This window comes from Propithecus coquereli, unplaced genomic scaffold (genome assembly GCF_000956105.1).
Source record: "Propithecus coquereli isolate 6110/MARCELLA unplaced genomic scaffold, Pcoq_1.0 Scaffold299, whole genome shotgun sequence".
In the NCBI taxonomy this organism is placed as follows: Eukaryota; Metazoa; Chordata; class Mammalia; order Primates; family Indriidae; genus Propithecus; species Propithecus coquereli.
In genome coordinates, this window is record NW_012148607.1 from 3,301,650 (window position 1) to 3,315,931 (window position 14,282).

The window sequence follows — 14,282 nt, forward strand, 5'->3', positions numbered from 1 at the left end:
TCTTTGTCTGAGGAGAAAGAGTGGGTCTGATTATCAGATTGCACACGAGAGACAAGTGCTTATGTAATCAACAAACTGTCTTGGTGTCAGAATACGATTGTGTTGGAGATAAACTGTGAAAGGAGAAAGCGCTGGATGCTGACATGCTATTGGCACTGAGTTTCCTGGGCTGCTTCCTGTAGTTGCTAGTGTTTATAATGAAGCCAGCTCGTTCCTGGACAAAGCCCTCGTGTGGGTTGGGGATCTCAGTAACCAGCCATGTTATCAGCCAGGGTCAAAAGCTCCTTGCCTTGTGGTGTCTGAGTCTAGAGAAGTGGGAGTTAATCTGTAATCCCTCAGTGAAAGAAGCCACAGAGCACACATTAATTCTTCCTCTCACCTCTCCTGCTTTAAGTGGTTAAGGTCTCAGAGCTCTGTTTAGCCTGTGAGCCCTGGTTCTCAGCTTAATAATACTTGGCTTTGCTCTAGTACTTTTCATTGTGAGGATGTGAAAGCTTTTTACAAACATATATTAACCCAAGTGGGAATGAATTTAAACTATAGCATGAAGGATTTAAGTTAGCCCTAAGATAGAACTTCCCAGTATTAATTTTATAAAATGTCTGTCTCCCTCACAGTTTCTTGTATAAGTCTTTTTTTTTTATTATTTTTGAGACAGAGTCTCACTCTGTTGCTTGGGCTAGAGTGCCGTGGTGTCATCTTAGCTCACAGCAACCTCAAACCCCTGGACTCAAGCGATCCTCCTGCCTCAGCCTCCCGAGTAGCTGGGACTACAGGCATGCGCCACCATGCCCGGCTAATTTTTTCTATATATTTTTAGTTGTCCAATTAATTTCTTTCTATTTTTAGTAGAGATGGTGGGGGGGGGGTCTCGCTCTTGCTCAGAGCTGGTCTCGAACTCCTGAGCTCAAACAATCCGCCTGCTTTGGCCTCCCAGAGAGCTAGGATTACAGGCGTGAGCCACCGCGCCCGGCCTCTTGTATAAGTCTTACAGGTACCTTATAGGTTGTTAGTATCAGGTGCAGGGACTAACTTTCTTAATTTCATCCCTTCTTCATCCAGTGTCTTGGCAGAGCTGGTAAGAGGTGGTCCATCCTTGGAGGGATTAATACAGGGGCATGAGGCCTTCCCCTAGAAGGCTGTGTCTTGTTGAGCCAACATCTCAAAGCCCAGTGTCTCTGGGGATTGAGGTCAAATCCTTTAGGCTCCGCTTCAAGGCTCAGCTGTGAGCCTTGCTGGGCCACAAGTGAAAATACCTGTTTCCTGGGAAGCAGCGAGAGAGAGGGAGCTGACCTCACTAGGCTCCTCCCAGGCTGATGATTCTAGGATTGCTGAGCACTGGGGTGGAGTTTTTGACCGCCCCAGGGTGTGGGAGCTCTGGTCCTGGGGTGGGAAGAGGCAACCTAGTCTGCAGTGAGGTTCCTGCAGCAAGACATCTGAGCAGCACCCTGTGTTTCCTTTTTGGTGTAGTGATTTTCTCGCCCCCATCAGTGGATTTTCTGGGGCCCAAGGCAGGTGCTTGTGGGGGTACTGACCTAAGCCCCATCTCCAGAGAGGGAGGGTTCTTGGCAAAGGTGCACTGATTTCATGTGTGAGACTTTCTTGAAGCCGTTTGGCATTTGGCTCTTCTGAGTGACCCTTGATGGGAGCCAAGAGGAGTGGACCTAACTTTGTCCCAGGAAACTCAGACCAGACACAAGACTGACATTTGGACCCTGGAGCTAAGAAGTGAGAGTGGCTGTGGACCCTCTTTTCCAGGCTAGTCCTGACCCTAAGCCCCAGCTCTAAGCTTGAGGCTGTGTCTCAGCCCTGGACTTAGCAGGAGAGAAGCTGGGCTGGAATGTTCAGTGGTGGGTTCATGGGTGTCAGCCAGTAATCTGGATGTGGGACCTGGAGTTGGGAACAAGCCTGCTCCTGGCTCTGTTTGGCACCTGTGTCCCTGAGACAAAACACAGGGCAACTGCCCACTCAGTCTGTGGCTCTGGAAGGTGGAAAGGCTCTGGGTTCTGGGGTGCGGGGGACCAGGGGGTGCCAAGGATGCAGATTCCATGCAGGCAGGGTTTTTAGGTTTTTCTTCACTGCTGGATCCCTGGTTCCTACAGTGGGCTCCAGCACATAGGGGGCTCTCTGTGAATAGTTGTTGACTAAATAAAAGGAAGAGTCCTTTGCACTGCAGGATTATTGAAGCTGTTGACCCAGAGCACATCCCCATGCCCATCCCCCCAGCCCTTAGCAACCATCTTTTCTCCTTGACTCCCTCTGCTGGGCAGTTCTTTGGTCTCCCAAGCAAGGAAAGGGTGTGGAGGTGCCAGCCGGGTGGGCATGCTGTGGGTTAAAGCCTTGCAAAACAACAGTGTAGTTAATCTTTCTAATTTATTTTCCTTTTAGACCATGGGAAGTCTGTAGGCAGCAGCTGTTACCCAATTAAAATACAGATTAATATAAAAACAGTTTCTGGAATATAAAATAGAGTGGCTGTGTCCTTACACTTCCTTAAAATTCCACCTAATAATGACTTGATGAACTACAGAAACCCACCTAGAGGAACTCAGCGTTCTTAAAATGAAAATTTCTTCCCTAAAAGGTGTGTATTACCATTCCATGTAAGTCACTATGAGAAAATAATCTTCCCTCTTAGAGCCGGCGGTTTCTGTGAGTTGGGTATTTGGTATTCATTAAATGTAATTATGGTTTAATTGGAGTTTAATTCCCCCCCTTTAAAAAAAAAGGAGGTTTCCAAGCAAGCATAAGATACTACTCTTTCTGGAAGTAGCCAGGGGCATGTTGGGCATGGTGATTTCCATTTGGTGTCCAGGACATGGGGACCTCATGCTCTTAGATCCTTGTAGGCAGTCTATCCCTAGCCTGTGCTTGAGGGATAATTTTACTTAAAAACAAAACAACAAGCCTGTTTGAACCCAGACCTGACCTGGGTGGAGCATAGGCCTGTGAGCCAGAAGTTCTCTAGACCAGATTCTGTGCATTAGGCCTTTCTGTCTTGGTTTCCCCATTGGTTAAAGATGGCTCTGTTTCCTGCGTGGCTAGTTGGTATTGAGGACCCAGATCTGCAGGGTGAGGCGTAGACATCTGCGGGGCTTCATGGATGTTCACGGATGTTCGAGAGAATGTGGCAGGGGTCACACTGCACACTGAGGCTCAGAGAAGGGGTGGACTTGAAACCAAGTGGCGCCTGTTTCGTATGAGCACTCTGCAAGTTTTGCAGGAACTTCTGTGAAGCTACGAGTTGTATTTACTTTAGATTGCAATTTGTGGGAGGTTATTGAGCCTATTGAATACAAAAGACATGTAAAATAAATTTGTTTTTGCAAAATGAAAGCTGAAACAGGTATGAGAACACACCCTGTGGTCAGCAAGTGTATCTTTACCCACATCCCAGGGCAGGATTTTGTGGGAGAAGCTCATATTGTGTCCTGGGACTTTGTTCCCAAGGCTTCTGGTCAGGTTCTGAGCCTAAAGCAGTGCCAGGTCACAGCCCTTTGCAGCAGGAGAAAATCAGAAAGGAAAGGATACAGTTCAGCTGTGAGTCTCTGCCCTGCTTTTCCACCCATTGGCTATTTCTCTTTCCTTTCAGCTCACCGGGATTATTCAAGCCATGGTGGATGGTCAGCCAAGCCTGCAGCAAGTGCTGGAGGTAGGTTGAGTGACCTTTAATTCCTGACCTCTGACCCCTTCTGCTGCCTTTCTCTCCCTCCCCTCCTGAGAATGTAGCCGTGTAATTTGACTATGATTATGGCTTGATTAGAATAACATTTGCTGTCACATCAGTGACATGCTGTTGAGAGTATTGAACCATTGATCTGTCATCTCCAGCTGTTCCCGTCAGGGTTACTGACAAGATGTCCGAGTGCTGCCAGGAGTCGGGCGGAGGGGCCCCCACCCCTTTCTGGCCCATGGTCCTGTGTGGGCCGGTGCTTGGACAGCCTGTGCCGGGTGGGTTGGGGGTCGGGGAGCTGAGCCGTGGCATCGAGGGACAAGCCCCTGGGACTGGAGGTGTTTTTGTTTAGATTTAGTGTTGGCTTCTTGTGGCATGTGAGCACTTCATTAACTCACCCAGAACTCCCCGTTGATGGCTTTTGTTTGCTGTGAGCTCCTCCAGGAGCTGTGGCTGGGCCCGCTTGCCCCACTGCAGCTTGCCGCTGGATGTATTGTGCCTGTCAGGGGTGCAGAGGCTGCACTGGGTAATGATTCCTAATCAGAATAATTACAACAATTGCCTATGTGAGGGAAATCAAATTAAAGACTTTAAAATCCTTGGCAGAGACCACACTTCTAGGATGTTCTCCTCGGGGAGCTGGAAAAGGTTAAGATGCTGCTTTTTGTGCTCTAGCCCAAGGGAATAAGGAAGGGCAGTGCTTGGCCTCAGCTTGCCTCCCACCCCCCTCTGGCCTGGAGGTTTTCACAGGGGGAGAAGGTCCCCCTCCCATGTCCTCTACAGGGGGAGGGGAGAAGAGAATGCTTGTGGATCTCATTAGGTGCTTTAGTTATTTTAAGACCCATAAACCCAAAGCTCAGACCTTATCAAAGCACAGGAGAAAACAGAGTATCTGGAGGAATACAGGGCACATCTGCATGGAGGTAGGCAGCCTAGAGAAAGTAGGGTAGCGGCAAGGAGAGGGCAAAATATCTTCCTTTAGCCAAGAGATCCTGTCCCATGGGGGAGATGCAGACTGAATTTCCTGGGGACCCTCAGGATGAGCCCGGGTCAGAGAGGCAAGTTTAGGCTCACCTCAGTGCCAGAGTGCACTCCGTGTCCCTAGGAGTATGAGAGCCAAAGCTTTGTGACCAGTCTGGTTGGGTCAGGGTTGGGGTACCTGTATAGAGTGGGAGAGGATGAGATGAGCTCTGAGGGGACTCCCAGCCCCAAGGACCCTTTTTTTTTTTTTTTTTGAGACAGAGTCTCACTGTGTTGCCCGGGCTAGAGTGCCGTGGCGTCAGCCTAGCTCACAGCAACCTCAAACTCCTGGGCTCAAGCGATCCTACTGCCTCAGCCTCCCGAGTAGCTGGGACTACAGGCATGCGCCACCATGCCCGGCTAATTTTTTCTATGTATTTTTAGTTGTCCAATTAATTTCTTTCTATTTTTAGTAGAGACGGGGTCTCGCTCTTGCTCAGGCTGGTCTCAAACTCCTGAGCTCAAACAATCCGCCCGCCTCGGCCTCCCAGAGAGCTAGGATTATAGGCGTGAGCCACCGCGCCCGGCCCAAGGACCCTTTTTTTTGAGGGGAGATTCACTTCTATGATCAAGAAAGCTCCTTAGCATGGACTGCTCCCTGTAAGACGACACTCAAGGAGAAAGTGGGGACCCACGCTTCTGCATCCCAGCCAGCATCTCCAGCCAGGGCATGGCTCCTGAGGGATGTCAGAAGACAGCAGCTTTTGCCTGGCCATCTGTGGCTGAGATCCTGGGAGGAGGATGCTTGCTCTGGGGCAGCACCAAACTAGGGCTGTTGAAGTTATGGGTTTTTTCTCAGTGGCCCCAGTTGAGGGGGAGACGTGTTCAGGAGGCAACTTCCTGCTAACCCCGGGCCAGCCCTGGAGCAGGGTGCTCAGAGGATCCTGAGTCTCACCCGGGAAGCTGCTTTCTGCTACTTCTGCATACTCTGTGGGTGAGTGGGGAGGATTCCTGGCATTAGCTTGAATAGGGAGTTCCTGGCAGTAGGGGAGACCAGACCAGGCTCTGCTTTGTCCTATTAGCCCTGAGTTGGTTATAGAGCTAAAGAGCTAATTTCTTGTCCCAACCATGGCCCTGAGCAGGCAGCCACCTAGATGTTTGCCTGACTCATTTGTTCTAAGTAGAGCTCAGGCTAGGCCCCTAGACCTTCAGTAACTGGGATGGCTGGTCCAGCTGATCAGGTTGTCTTGGTGATTCTTCCAACCATTTATTCATTCAAGCAGAGAAGAAAAGGACAGGCCTAATTCCAAATGTAGTATCATTTTCCTCGATAGACTCATAGTAAAAGTTGCTCACTAAAAATTTGCTAAATGAGTGAATGGCCTGTGTCCTAAGCTTTCAGGTACCCCAGTGAGTATTAAGTTTTTCCCATGGTGAAGGCCTGGTCTTGCTGGGCGTGGCCTCCTGACAGTTCTGTTGTATCTTGCTCTCTTTTCCACTGTGCAGGAATTGGGGTCTTAGGGAGCCCCTCTAGCATGTGGGGCACTTACCTTGGGGATGTAAGGTCAGTGAGTTGGAGCAAGAGGTTCGCTTTACCTATTTTTTTTTTTTTTTAGAGACAGGGTCTTGCTGTGTTGCTCAGGCTGGAATGTAGTGGTGTGATCATGGTTTACCGTAGTCTCAAACTCCTGGGCTCAAGTGATCCTCCTGCCTCAGCCTCCTGAGTAGCTGGGATTACAGGCATGCACCACTACACCTGGCTAATTTATTTTTATTATTATTATTATTATTATTATTTTTTATAGAGACAGGATCTCCCTATGTTGCTCAGGCTGGTCTCAAACTCCTGGCCTCAAGTGATTCTCCTGCCTTGGCCTCCCAAAACGCTGGGATTACAGGCATGAGCCACCATACCTGGCCAGCCTTACCTCTTTTCTTATGTAAAGCCTGTCTTATTTTCTTTAGGTGATCCTGGGTAAAGGATTTAGAGGTGTGTCCGTGCGTGCGTATATATGTGTGTATATGCTGTGCGTGCATGCGCATGCAAAAGGTTGGGCCACAGTGTCTGGGGGGACAGACCATTCAGCAGTGGAAGGTCCAGAGTTTAGCTGCTGGGGAGACACAGCCAGGATATGGTTTATGCAGTCTGGCACTAGGGAGCAGCTCTGACATTCTGAGTGGTACAACTGCCGTAGCCATGGAACTCGAAAAGATGGCTTACTCAAGGACTGCTTTAGCCTGGGCCAGGCCTTTAGCATCTCAGAGATGTCCAGGGAGCCAGCCTACACCTGCTAGAAGTAATCTTACTTAAAGATGTCCATGGGCTGCCCATTACCTGCCTGAGCACATGAGGCCCTTCACAGTGTGTCCTAACCTAGTCTCTCAGCCTCAATCTCCTGTCCCTCCTTTCTATATACTATGGACTTTGATCACACTAAACTTTTGCCTACTCAGGTTTGCAGTCAATCAGCAAGTACCTATTGAGTACTGTGCTGGGTGGGATTAAGGCAGTGAGTAACACAGAGTTCCTGCCTTTATGGTGCTTATAGTCTGGCAGGGAAGGCAGACATTAAACAGGTAATTGCCTCACAAATATAAAATTATTATGCCTGTGCCTCTGCCTGTAGTATCCTTTTTTTTTTTTTTTTGTGACAGAGTCTCACTCTGTTGCCCAGGCTAGAGTGCCGTGGCGTCAACCTAGCTCACAGCAACCTCAAACTCCTGGGCTCAAGTGATCCTTCTGCCTTAGCCTCCTGAGTAGCTGGGACTATAGGCATGTGCCACCATGCCCGGCTAGTTTTTTCTATATATGTTTTTAGTTGTCCAGCTAATTTCTTTCTATTTTTAGTAGAGACGGGGTCTTGCTCTTGCTCAGGCTGGTCTCAAACTCCTGAGCTCAAAGGATCCACCCACCTCGGCCTCCCAGAGTGCTAGGATTACAGGCGTGAGCCACCGCGCCCGGCCTGTAGTATCCTTTTATATGTTCCCCCACATCAAGCAAACCCAATCATCAAGTCCCTAGATCAATTATCTTCTTTGTGAAGCCTTTCTGGCTCCTTTCCCTGTGAAAGGTAGAGCTAGCCACTTCCTCCTCTTGGTCTTACAGCACTCTGGTCATTTCTCCATTGCTGCACCTGTTGTGTTGCCTTGTGATGATCTGCCCTTCTCCCCTTCTCAGCCTACTATCTATTTTGTGGTAGGCACTTAATACATTATCACATTTAATTCTCAGAACAACTGTGTGAGGTTAGTCATTCTACGCTGTTTTATAGATGAAGGAAACTGAGGTTTAGAGGGGTTAAATGGCTTTTAAATGACTTCTCATCAGTGACACAGCCAGGATATGGAGGAGCCAAGTGTTGAAACCCAGATGTGTCTGACTTTCAATCCTGCGTTTTAGCTACTATATGAAATAGCCTTAACAAAAATAATCCTCCTGCGTGAGTAGGAGCGGTGGTGTGATCTGCTGCACTCCCTCTCCATGCCTGGGATCTTCTGAAAAATAGGCAGTGCTTCATGAATTCTTTATGATAATTCTCTTGCTATATACTGTTTTTAGTATTTGTATTTCTAGTGTGAGTGTGAATAATAAAACTGATCAAAGGGATAAAGGGAAAGACTTAACGTGTGTTTAGGAGCAGCTTCTTTGCCTTTGTAGGAACTGAGTTGAGCCTTCCAAATATTCTGCTGAATTTGAATCCTCAACCAGCAAGAGGAGAAATACACAGCTGGGGGGCCAGCTTAGGAGCTTTTAGCAACTGGAGCAGGCAGCACTATCCCAGGCATCAGGATGGGGCTCCAGCCCAGGAAAGGGGCCTCTTTTGAAGGTGGAAATTTTCTTCACTTTCATTTGGTAAATAACCTAATTTATAAATATCGTTAACAAACATTTGGTGGAAGGGTAAAAGAAACAAGTGAATGAATGAAGCAGTGGATTGGAGTTCATGCTTGGGGCCTCCTTCCGGCCTGTTCTCGTGGCCCCAGGATAGCCATGTGTCTGTGCTGGGCTAGGCCTTTGTCTGAGGACCAATGACAGTAACAAGCGGATCAGAGCAAGGTATTTGGACTGACCTGCTGGGATCTGGGGCAGGCTGCCAGACAGTGGGCAAGTGGAGGGGTTGTGGGATCTCCCTGAAGGGATCGTCCTCCAAGTACCTCCGCAGTTCCAAGCCAAGGCTAAGAGCTCAGAGTGGAGCCATGGCTGGATAAGATTACAATTTTCTCCTGCTCTGATTACAAGCAGCTTATCTGCGTTTCACTGTTGTGGCTCTTCACAGGCTCAGGGGAAAAAAAAAAAGGAAAATCTCATCTGTTCTTGTATACTTTTCAGAGGGTCGATGAGTGGATGGCGAAGGAAGGCCTCTTAGATCCAAACGTCAAGTCAATTTTTGTCACCTGTGGAGACTGGGACTTAAAAGTCATGTGAGTATAAGAAAGGCTACTTTGCTGGCAGGGCTTGGAATCTGTGGGACCAGGTCTTGCCTTGTGGAAGCCTAAATGTTCAAGCCTACAGGGCAGCTAGATCAGGGATTCCCTGGGTTTTTGAGGCTACCAGGGCTAGAAGAGAGCTGGGAGCCCTGCCTTCTGCCTCTCTGGAGCAGGGTGTGTACAGGTCAAGACCCTACGTGGACTGCTGTTGTTGGCACTTTCCTGCCTCTGCCGAGTCTCACTGCTCATGACAGCCCTTCCAGTTGTTGGGCTGTATGTTATTTCCCTGGAAAGAAGGAGTTAAAAGAGGGTCTTGAAAAAATTTTTCTAACCAAATACATAGTGTATTTCTCTATGCAATGAGAAATAGTAACGTATTTATCAACCCTATGAAGTAGGTATTATTATTCCTATTTTATAGCTGAGGAAATTAAGGCACAGAGAGGTTAAGTAACTTGCCTAAAAACACACAGAGCTAGGATTCACCCAGGCAACCTGGCTCCGGGGTCCTTGCTCTTAACTATTATACTATGCTATCCTTTTATCTGACTTGCAAGACCCTGGTGAACCAACTGAGAGCCCAGTAGTGGAATGAGAGAGGACTGCTTCTGGGAGTCCCAAGTCACCAGCCTCCTCCTCCTCTCTTTGTCCTCATTACTCTTTCTCCTTTGTCTGCTGATCCTGCTGCAGGTATGGAAGATGGAACTGGTTCCTTTGCTGGGTTGACACTTCTGTATTTTGTCTGTCCTCATAGATACTTGGCTTCACACAGCCCCCAGGGAACTAAAGTGGGGTGGAGGTGGGGGGGGCACTGTTTGCTGAGAATTGATAGAATCGATAGCTCTGTGTTCTTTGTGACTGAGGGCAGCAGCAAGCATCTTGCGCGTGTGTGCGTGTTTGTGTGTGTGTGTGTGTGTGTGTGTTTGAACTTTTGAGCATAAGGTGGAGTGTTGGCGAGGGGTGGGGAATAGTGGCTCTGGAGTGACATTGCCTACCACATCAGTTATCATCTCTCACCAAGGCCCTTTTTATGCCTTTTGGACGCTGGGCTTTGGTGAAGTTATACACCCAGGTGAGTGTCAACCCTGCTGTTGGACCTCAGCTCTCTAGGTGAGACAGGAGGAAGCACAAGCCCCGATCACGTAAGCACACATGAACCTCATCTTGTACACCTTTCAGGTTGTGTACACACACTGACTGCACACCTCTGGGTTTGTTCCAGAGAGTCTCCGTACTCCCAGATGCCACCTATTTGTCAGGGAAGGTATGCACGCTGGGAATAGGAGCAAATGTGAATCAGAGGAGGAGTCCATGGTGAAGGGGAGGAAGAGGAAGGCTGGGGTTCTTGTTTATGGTGTCCTGGACAGCTTTGAGCCCTTGAAGCTGGGAAGGGACTTAATATGGAGCTCTGCAGCCAAAGAGAAGCTATTCAGGGTGGGATCGGATTCAGGCTGATACAGAATTCTGGGGCTCATGTGGCCCGGGTGGAAGGCCCTTTAGCCCAGTCCAGAGGTCCAGTTCCTCTGGATAGCCTTGCCAGGACTTGCATTCTTCCCATTTTTCTCTCTTTGGTGTGTTCATCTTCCAAACACCTGAATTTCAGATTCTTCTGCTGTAACTGTGCATGGTGTGACATACATATGTATATGAAAATTTTCTTGTGCATAATGTTGAAGACTATCTGGCTGGTCCTCCCAAGCTTGGAGTTGGTCTCCCCAGGAGATGGAGAGGGAATTTCAGAGGGTGTTGTCTTTGGGTCTGGCCTATTCTGGTCTGCAGCACTAGTCCAGCCCTCGGGCCCTACACTACACTGTAGTACAGTGGGCTCTGGGTGGATGTTGGTGACTTAGGAGACTGCTTTGCATCTTCACAAGAAATGATGTCATCAAGAAGAGGGATTGGGTTGTGGAATCTAGGCATATATGAAAGGAAACCAGGTTTTAATGAGCACATACCTTATTTCATTCAGACCTCCTAATTACCCTCTTTGGTAGGCAGTATTATCTTTTTTATAGGTAAAATAAACAAAACAAAACAATACAGAGTCCCAGGGGAAAAAACCCTGCAACTCGGAAAGGTAAAAACTCATAGCTAGACAGAATTGAATTCTAAGACCTCTAGTTTCCAAAAGAGATAGGTTGGGCAGACTTTGGTGGCTGGTTTGGGTTTGGATTGGGAAAGCCAGTGAATGTCTGGAAAAGAATGCAGGATGGAAGCAGGTGGTAGGTGGCAGGGCTTAAAGGAGAAGAGCTCTGTGGCTGCCTCTTAGAAGCAGGACTCCGCATAACTGCTGGGAAGGCTCTTAATTAAACGTGTAACAAAATAAAAACAGTCAGAGAGGAAACCTAAGTAGTGCTGCGTGACAGTGCACAGCTTATCGGTGTTTCTGGAACCTCTCGGCAGAGCCGTCACCTTTTTGTGCGCCTGGTAAAGGCTGCTGATGAGCCTGACAAGGGTGGTGTTAAATTGACACTCACAACTTGTTAGTATGTGGCTTACTTCTTATTTTGACATCCGTTTTCAGATTTAACTAAGTCTAAGGAATTCAGCAAATATTTTCATTTCACGCTCTAGTTTGTGGAAGCCATGGCTCCTTCTCATTGCTGTCCTTACCTCCCACCGCCCCTCCCCCAACCCAGCTTCACATCACTTTTGCTGGAAAGGACCTGATTAGTGAGGCACTGAGAAATGGGAACTGAAGTGGCAGCAGAAATCCCACTGGAGAAAAGAAATCTGCTCCCACCCTGACAAAATCATTTTGTGTCCATCTTTTTCAAAGGTGGATGAGTTGATACTCCAGGTTTACGTGGGCTTTGATGCTATAGTTGCAGATCCTGCTAAGGTGAGCTTTTATTTAGTGAGTATGAATTTAATTTTCCCTGTAAAGTTTTTTAAGGGACGAAACTTGTTAGGGGTTTGGCCCTTGGTCAGCTTGCCTTCCCTACATGGCCTACCTTTCCTTCGCCTTACCTGGTGTTTCTTGAAGCTCCCATGAGGTTTAGTGTTGTTTCTCTGCTTAACTCAGCTAGGGAATGTCTCTTTCCAGGGGTTCATCTTTGGCCGGGTGGGAGGGTAGGGCTGGTGTACAGTGAGGAATGACCTCTGCAACAGGCACCCACTTGAGCAACTTAGATTTTAGCCTCTGTTTTGAAGATCCAGGTTCACCAGCTGAGTAGCACAGTGTGGCAGAGAAGCTAAACCAAAGGCTTTCCTGGTGGATTGTGGGTCTGAGAAGAGGCGCAAGTTAGGAAGAGGGAAAAACTGGAGAGAAAGAGCTGGCCTGAGGGAAGCCCTGGCCTCCTGCAGTCTGGAAAGAGGCCCCTCTGGAGAGCTTCAGGGTGATCGGATGCTGCACTCTGGCGGAGGAGGAGCCTCTGAGCAGGGGCTGCTCAGAGTCTGTCGAGAGGGTCCCCATCTAGGCTCAGCCTCAGCTTTGGAATGGGAAGTTTTCTTCCACTGGAGGTTGAACGTGTGAATGCCGGGCTGGCATTTGACTTCGGTTTTTTCCTTGCCTTCCTGGTGGAATGTGCGTACTATACCCCTCTTCCTGTGCTGCGCACGTGTGGATCTGGAGCACTTCAGGTTTTAGAAAGTTTGGAGATTGAAAGATACTTGTCCAGATTACACTATCCCTGTTGGAGCTGGGGAGCATGTCCTCAGCAGGAGCTACTGGGGGTCCCTGGGGGCTGCAGTTAAGTGGTGAGGACCATTGAAGAGCAAGGCTGCTGTTACCTGGAGTGGAAGGCACATTGATGTACCCACACACCTGGTGAGCACTGAAGCACATGACTATCCTGGGGGCGGGGCGGTGACTTGTGTGCTGCCAGTCGGGCTGGCCTCTCTTGGTATCATTCAACAGAGATGACTACTTCATCCTTGAAATAGTATTTATGTTTAATTTAGTTGTGTCTTCTGTTTCTCTGGCTTCTCCTCAGTCGCTTTGGCAGATACTTCTTTACTTTTTCTTAATTGTTGGTGTTTCTTTGATCTCTATTCTGGTTGTCTTTTCTTTTTATTTTACATACTCATGCTTATCAGAATGATCTCATCTTGTGCCATAGTGTCAACTGCCCTCTGTAAGCTGATGTCTTCTCATCTTTTTCTTCACCTATAGAAAAGAAATCTGCTCCATCTGCCACCTGAATGCCAAGCCTGCATCTCCACTAGATGCCCACAGCTCAGGGATCATCCTTCTCCCCACCCTCTGTCCTCCAGCTTTCCCTCAAATGATGACTGGTACCATCTATTCAGTTTTTCAGAAACCTGAGAATCATACTTTCTCTAGCCACAACCAATTTATTGCCAAATGCTATTGATTCTGCCTCCCAGAGTTTTCTCAAATTCATTCCCTTCTGTCCATCTCCTCTGCCACTTTCCTAGTTAAGAGGATCATATTCTTCTTGGATTACTGCAAAAGCCTTCTAACTAGTCTCTTTGACTCAAGTCTTGCTGCTTCTATTCCATTCTCCTAATTGCAGCAGATTATATCACACTCCTGCCTGATGCCCTTCAAGGCTTGGCCTTGCCCTCAAGGTAAAGTCCACGCTGTTTATTGAGACTGTCAAGGCTCTTGCTTACTTCTCTAGCCTCACCTCTCAATGTGCATCTCCTGCAGCCACATGCTCCAGCTGGCCAGTTCCGAATGATCTCTCTTAACCTCTTTCTCTGTGCCTTGTTTTGTGTTTCCAGAGCACATATGCTTATTCATACATAAAATTGTACCGTAGCTACCTCTGCTTGTCTGTCGCTCTCACTAGATTGTGAGTGCTATGATAACCTGAGGACGAGGCTTGACATGTGGTAGTAGTTCAATAAATAATTATTGAATAAGTGAAAACTAAATAATGGAGTGGTTTTAGGGAATCTCTGCTCAAGAAGAATGACAGAGGATGTGTAGTGGGTAGATTCGGGGAGCATTAGTTGCCAGTGTACGGAACAAATGGAACAGAAGAGGAAATCTCGGGCCTTGCTGCATCAGCCTGCGTGTGAGGAGTTAGAGGACTGTCCTGCTAATGTCAGGAAGCCCCTGGATTTTCTCACTGTTGGTACCGTGCGTTGGGCCCTCCATAGTGGGTACTGGGTGACATAGCCCACAGGCCTAGGCCAGGGCGGAGGAGCTTGGTCCCAGGAGCAGTGTGAAACGCTATTTCTGAGAGATATGTGCCTCCAGAATTGAGGGTTGGGACTCATCTGGAAAAGTTAACGTCAGAGAATAAAGATA

General features: G+C 48.1%; 1 protein-coding gene across 6 annotated transcripts in view; it reads left to right on the forward strand.

Moving 5' to 3' along the window:
• Window positions 1-14,282, forward strand: part of ERI3 (ERI1 exoribonuclease family member 3) — a 130,962-nt gene that overhangs the window by 34,571 nt on the left and 82,109 nt on the right. For 4 of the 6 annotated variants that reach the window (XM_012649012.1, XM_012649008.1, XM_012649011.1 and 1 more), the window contains 2 exons: window positions 3,593-3,652; window positions 8,964-9,055. In XM_012649012.1, coding sequence (XP_012504466.1) covers window positions 3,593-3,652; window positions 8,964-9,055 — 152 coding nt within the window. Of the gene's footprint in view, window positions 1-2,529; window positions 2,585-3,592; window positions 3,653-8,963; window positions 9,056-14,282 lie in introns of those variants that run through there. The other 2 variants (XM_012649014.1, XM_012649010.1) reach the window with 2 other exon arrangements.